At 33.3% G+C, this 7,500-nt stretch overlaps 1 protein-coding gene across 1 annotated transcript in view; it reads right to left on the bottom strand.

The window, feature by feature from the left end:
* Positions 1–2,043: 2,043 nt before the first annotated feature.
* Positions 2,044–7,500, bottom strand: part of dpysl5b (dihydropyrimidinase like 5b) — a 13,158-nt gene continuing 7,701 nt past the window's right edge. Inside the window, exons 10-13 of the mRNA XM_059510504.1 lie at positions 7,384–7,500; positions 6,001–6,208; positions 3,933–4,101; positions 2,044–2,321 (exon numbers count right to left, since the gene is read on the bottom strand). The exon at positions 7,384–7,500 is cut by the window's right edge and continues 26 nt beyond it. Of these exons, the coding sequence (XP_059366487.1) occupies positions 2,236–2,321; positions 3,933–4,101; positions 6,001–6,208; positions 7,384–7,500 (580 nt within the window). The 3' untranslated portion in view covers positions 2,044–2,235. The remainder of the gene's footprint in view (positions 2,322–3,932; positions 4,102–6,000; positions 6,209–7,383) is intronic.

A 7,500-nucleotide genomic window follows, 5' to 3' on the forward strand; every position in this document is an offset into this window, starting at 1 on the left:
TCGCGCTGCGCAGTGTCTCCGGAACCAGCGCGCAGCACGCGCACCCACCACACTCCGTCCTGAACGCGTACGTGTGCGTCACACCTGACCGGAAGCGTGCGTGCGCGCACACTAGTCTGCGGGGAAAGCCAGTCCTGGGACGCGACGCAACACACACACACACACACACACACACACTGCAAAACTACTTCTTTTGTTTTCTCTCTGAAGAATATAGTATCCTAGCAGAAGCAAATATATTAATGTACAATAATGTATATTTGACAAACGCCAATAGCACAGTTATTACATTATTATAGTATTAAAGTTAACTAACACTAAACCAAGACCATAAAAAACATGTTAATTACTGAAATAAAATATATAAAAACGTAAACTATTGAAAACAAACATTTTTTATTTAACTTGTTACTGAAATAACTAAAACTGAAATAAATAAAAAAAATCATAAAAACGATACATAACAAATCTAATAAAAAGAACAAAACACAAAATTACTTTAATTAAAAGTAAAACAGAATATTTAAAAATAGATTTATAAATATTCAAATCATAAATGTAATAGTATCTGAATGATGCTTAATACTGCTGGTTAATAATAATAAATACATCTGACATATTAAAGACTACATTTATTTTAATATTTAGAAATTAAAACCTCAAATCAGAACATTATCATATCTGCCAGAACAATAATAAAAAGGATATTAAATTATTGTTTTATTTTCAATATTTGAAAATAAATAAATGTTCACACTAAATTTCTCTAAATTATTTACATTCGTTTTGGCTTGACTTCTTAATTAAAAAAATATATATTTTTATGAAGAACATAGATGAATAAATGCTGTTGTTGCAGTTTATGAAACACAATCAAATTCAATAAAACAACAGTTTCTTAAGGGATTATTTCTTTATTTATCTTTTGCACTTATCCTCTTATCCACCGACTGTGAGGAACAAATCACATGCCACGAAATTACAAACCACTTCACAAAGTGCTTTTTCTGAAAAGACAAGAAAAATAAAAAAACAAACACCTAAACCATTTCCACTGAGATCAGCAATGAAAACTCTTAATTTAAAAAACAGCACCAATAAGAACAGCCCTAGCTCCGACTGATCAACACAAACCAGACTTCAGCAACACATGGAAGAGCTTTATAAAGCTGTGACTGGGTGAATATGAGCAGCTGAATAAACTCGGTTTGATCTCACAAATTCTCATCCGGTCGTAACTGTGAGTTCATGAAGAGCTGACTGTGAGCAGAACCAGAGATCATGAATCACTCACTGACGCTCTAGATACTTCATTACATCAAAACTAACAACATACAGCTCTAGTGTAAATATAGACACTCTATTCATCACTGTAAACACAAACACTAACATCAGTGTGTGCACGAGAGAGTTAAAGAGTTCAGACAAAACACAACATGTACTGATAATGTGCTCATCCTCACTTCATGTGGTTTGGAGAAATGTAGCACTGCATCAGTGTCTCATCAAAGGATGCTCTACAGTGAATGGGTGCCGTCACAAACTGATCTGGGATGAGCACATTGTCAGCTAATGTTCATCTTTGGCTGAGCTGCATCTCTAAATGAGGGCAGATGGATCTGTGACGTGATTCTCAGCACAAGAACTGTTATTCTAGATTCTGTGTATCTAGATGTATTAGAAAAAAACATTTATACTTAAATAATGCAGTCACTTTTAACACTTAGCTCATAACGGGTTTCCTCCTCATTACTCTTTTGGCGAAATCATGAACTATAACTTACAGCGATCTGGAGAAGAATTAAATATTAAAATCGTTTACTCTCCGTCATGTCGTTTAAAACCTGTATGAGTGTTTTTTTTTTTTAATGAACATATTTTGAAGAATGTCAAGGAACCAAACAGTTGACGGCACCCATTGACTTCCATAGAAACATCCTGAAAACGTTCTCTACAGTAACATTAATAGACCGTTTGTTTACATATTTTTGTTCGCTTAAAGACTATGGAAGTCCATGGGGCACAAAACAGTTTGGGAGTTTGGGAGAAGGAGATGCGAGTATATAATGGTTTTTGGGTGGTTTTATGGTAATGCAGCACAGTTTGATTGGCACTTTGGATGCGACGCTGACTGCGATTCGATCCAGTTCTTCGTTTACAGCTCGACATTTAATAGTTTCAATAACAGGGGGACATGATGCGGTCGCCGTGGAGATGGTTCTGCTGTTTCCACGGTTACCAGATGCCACTGGAACGTCCACCAGGTGGAGCCAGAATTCTGGCCGAGGATCTCTTAGGAACGTGATCGTCCACTTGAGCTCCTGTAAAGAACGCAATCCCACAATCCTCAGCACACCACTGGATCTAGTGCTGTCAAATGATTAATCACGACTTTTAAAGAAAGTTTTTGTTTACATAATACATGTATGTGTTCTGTGTTAGCTATTATGTATGTATAAATACACACACATGCATGTATAGATTTGTGACCCTGGAGCACAAAACAAGTCTTAAATGTAAATTGTTTTACATTGGGATGTATACATCATCTGAAAGCTGAATAAATCATCTCTCCATTGATGTTTGGTTTGTTCGGAGGACAATATCTGTCTGAGATACAACTATTAGAAAATCTGGAATCTGAGGGAGCAAAAAAATCTAAATATTGAGAAAATCATCTTTAAAGTTGTTCAGATGAAGTTCTTAGCAATGCATATTACTAATCAAACATTAAGGTTTGATATATTTACAGTAGGAGATTTACTAAATATCTTCATGAACATGATCTTTACTTAATATCCTAATGATTTTTGGCAGAAAAGAGAAAACAATCATTTTGACCCATTTTGTTTTGGTTATTGCTGCAAATATACCTTTGCTACTGATGACTGCTTTTGTGTTCCAGAGTCACACACACACACACACACACACATACATATATATATAATATACAAACATATCATATTTTCTTAAATATACATGGTGTGTGTGTATTTATATACATAATAAATATACACAGTACACACTCATATATTGAGTATACAAAAACATTTATTTTGGATGTGATTAATCATGATTAATCGTTTGACAGCAATTAAGTCACTGCTGAAAGAACACAATACTCGTTTCTGCTGATTGTATGACACACTTTCCCACTGAATAAGTGCATTTGGTAGCGTTTCTGCTTTCACGAATCATTTGTGCGGTGAAAAACAGCACAAAAGCACATGATTGCTGTCTGAATCTCAGCCTGATTACAACTATGACTATATATGACTATATTATTTCTAATCCTGGTTTCAGGCTCAGACTAATGACCAGAGCCAGAAGGAAACGCAGACATGAACAGATGTATTCTCCTTTTACTGCATCCAAAGAGACAGAAAATAAATCACAGGTTTTGTTTTAAAAAAAAACAAACAAAGAAGAATAAGCTTATTTTGTACAGATATCTAATCTTAAATGGAGTAAATTAACACATTTTTTTACTGACGTTAACACACGGAAAAAGTTTTATGTTTTGATTAAAAGAATGTTACCATAAAACGTTTGCAAAACTGTAAGAGTTCACAGCGTTTTATTATAATAGGGTTCTCATTATAATGTTACGTATATACAGTCCCAGTCATAGTCATTAATATTCTGCATTGTTGTTTGTCCTTCTCATGCTGCACGCTGAAGAGATAATCACCGTACAATGAAGCTGTTTACTGCTGTTTAATGGCATAATCAATAACACCCCGCGAATATTTGATTTTAGATTGGGTGTGCAATCAGGCTCCTCCTATCGAAGCAATGAATCTTTGACTATTCAGGGTCACCACATAACATACTATTCTATTACATACTATTGTCTAATTTTAGGTGTTTTTTTTGTAAAACTTCAATGCAAGAGCAAACATGTATCTGCGATGTAAATCTCAGACACGCACCTGACAGGCTGAAGCTGGACTCGTGCAGGTCTCGTACGCCTGTGTGACGCGTGGACGCCCGCATGGGAACATCGCCCTCCGGAGCAGCGGATTCCTTCCTGATAGAGTTGGTCACAGCGGCGACGTCGCCTGAATATGGCGCTCGTTCCACGCCGCGAAGCTTCTGGGTCTGTGGATCACGACAGCGCTAGCATCATCATGACCAGTGTTGGGGAAAGATACTTTTTGAAATAATGCATAATAATATTGTGGAACTCCCTAAAAAAGTTATCTGATTACATAACTTAAGTTACTTGTAATGCGTAACATTTTAATGCTTCACGTTACATGTTACTTGAAAAAAGTAATCTGATTAAGTAACTTGCGTTACTTGTAATGTGTAACATTTTTAATGCTTTACGTTACTTTTTCCTTAAAAAAGTAATCTGATTACTTAACTAGCGTTACTTTACTATTTACTTGAAAAAAGTAATCTGATTACATAACTTGTGTTACTTGTAATGCGTAACATTTTTAATGCTTTAGTTTTCTAGTTACTTGAAAAAATTAATCTGCTTATGTAGCTTGCGTTACTTGTAATGCGTAACATTTTAATGCTTCACGTTACTTGTTACTTAAAAAGTAATCTGATTACGTAACTAGCGTTACTTTACTATTTACTTGAAAAAGTAATCTGATTACGTAACTTGCGTTACTTGTAATGCATAAAATGTTTAATGCTTTACGTTACTTGTTACTTAAAAAAGTAATCTGATTACATAACTAGCGTTACTTTACTATTTACTTGAAAAAAGTAATCTGATTACGTAACTTGCGTTACTTGTAATGCATAAAATTTTTAATGCTTTACGTTACTTTTTCCTTAAAAAAGTAATCTGATTACATAACTAGCGTTACTTTACTAGTTACTTGAAAAAAGTAATCTGATTACGTAACTAGCGTTACTTTACTAGTTACTTGAAAAAAGTAATCTGATTACATAACTTGTGTTACTTGTAATGCGTAACATTTTTAATGCTTTAGTTTTCTAGTTACTTGAAAAAAGTAATCTGCTTATGTAGCTTGCGTTACTTGTAATGCGTAACATTTTAATGCTTCACGTTACTTGTTACTTAAAAAAGTAATCTGATTACGTAACTAGCGTTACTTGTAATGCGTAACATTTTTAATGCTCTACGTTACTTGTTACTTGAAAAAGTAATCTGATTACGTAACTAGAGTTACTTTACTATTTACTTGAAAAATAATCTGATTACGTAACTTGCGTTACTTGTAATGCATAACATTTGTAATGCTTTACGTTACTTGTTACTTGAAAAAAGTAATCTGATTACGTAACTAGCGTTACTTTACTATTTACTTGAAAAATAATCTGATTACGTAACTTGCGTTACTTGTAATGCATAAAATTTTTAATGCTTTACGTTACTTGTTACTTAAAAAAGTAATCTGATTACGTAACTAGCGTTACTTTACTATTTACTTGAAAAAAGTAATTGATTACGTAACTTGCGTTACTTGTAATGCATAAAATTTTTAATGCTTTACGTTACTTGTTACTTAAAAAAGTAATCTGATTACGTAATTTGCGTTACTTGTAATGCATACAATTTTTAATGCTTTACGTTACTTGTTACTTAAAAAAGTAATCTGATTACGTAACTAGCGTTACTTTACTATTTACTTGAAAAAAGTAATTGATTACGTAACTTGCGTTACTTGTAATGCATAAAATTTTTAATGCTTTACGTTACTTGTCACTTAAAAAAGTAATCTGATTACGTAACTTGCGTTACTTGTAATGCATAAAATTTTTAATGCTTTACGTTACTTGTTACTTAAAAAAGTAATCTGATTACGTAACTAGCGTTACTTTACTAGTTACTTGAAAAAAGTAATCTGATTACGTAACTTGCGTTACTTGTAATGCGTTACATTTTTAATGCTTTAGTTTTCTAGTTACTTGAAAAAAGTAATCTGGTTACGTAACTTGCGTTACTTGTAATGCGTTACCCCGAACATTGATTTTTAACACTTGTGATAGAGATTTATATTCAGACAGCGGTACCTTCTCTCTCTGGACCATCTTCTTGTAGAGGAAATCTGGGAAGGATCGCATGGGGTAGAACCTTCCAGAGCCCTGAGCGCAGGTGAACACGCCGTTCTCACACACCAGACGACCGCGGCTGATGGTCACCAGCGGGACGCCGTGACAGCGCTGGCCCTCGTACAGGTTAAAGTCTCCGCCCTGAACCTGAGAGCTTGCCGAGATCGTCCTGCAGCGACAGACGGACACGAGTGCGAGTCACGGTTATTACAGTCAACTGAAACTTCTCTATACTTAAAATTAAATTAAAAACTATATACACATAAAGAAAATAAATAAAGATAACTACAAAAACCAATTTTTTTTACTTTAACATTAAATTGAAAACAGAAAATATAAAAAGAATAATGTTTATAAAGTTGTCTTTATTTATTAAATATATAACCCCATTCAAAAGTTTTGGGTCAGTCAGTATGATTTTTTTCAAGGAAATTGAAACGTTTGTTAATTAAAGATGCATTAAAATGATGAAAAGTGACATTTAAGAAATGTATAATGTTACAAAAGATTTATTTTTGTAATAAATGCTGTTCTTTTGAAGCTTCTATTCCTCTGTGAACTCTGAAAATTAAAATGACGGTTTTCACAAAAATATTGAGCAGCACAACTGTGTTCAACACTGATAATAATCAGAAATGTTTCTTGAGCAGTAAATCATCATATTATTCTGATTTCTGAAGATCATGTGACACTGAAGACTGGAGGAATGATGCTGAAAATACAGCGGAGCATCACAGAAATAAATTACACTTTAACACAGATTCACACAGAAAACAGATGATTTACATTAGAATAATATTTCACAATTTTTACTGTATTTATGGACAAATGAATGCAGCATTGGTGCACAGAAGAGACTTCTTTTTAAAACATTAAAGAACTTATTGTACCCAAACTACCGAATGCTACTGTATATTTATAACATATTAATATGATAAAATATTTAAATTATTTTTAAACATTTTAAAATTAATTTTATAGTGTGTCTGTGGCAGTTTCCTTTTTTTCTAGTATCAATTGCTAAAATTAATGAATAAAAAAATATATATTATAAATCACAATGTTTCAATATATAAATATTTCAGTATGCATTATACTGTAATTTTATATATATATATATATATATATATATATATATAAATTACAATTAATAGATTATTGGAGAAAATACTATTTCAGTCTTTCGACTTCAAAAATTCACATTTAACTCAATGTGTTACTTGCTATTTCTTTGTAATTATTTGAGTGACAATTGTTTCAAAGTAAATCCTACACCAGATTTTTCTCAGTCCAGATGAGGAAAAGCTTTATCTCCCAAAGTAAATCCAGTAAAGCGTCCAGTACCGGCTGGCATCCGGGTCCCACACCACCACATCAGCATCAGCTCCTGGGACAATGCGGCCCTTCCGTGGGTACAGATTATAGATCTTAGCTGCATTCGAGCTTGTCACGGCCACAAAA

This window comes from Carassius carassius, chromosome 26 (assembly GCF_963082965.1).
Source record: "Carassius carassius chromosome 26, fCarCar2.1, whole genome shotgun sequence".
NCBI lineage: Eukaryota > Metazoa > Chordata > Actinopteri > Cypriniformes > Cyprinidae > Carassius > Carassius carassius.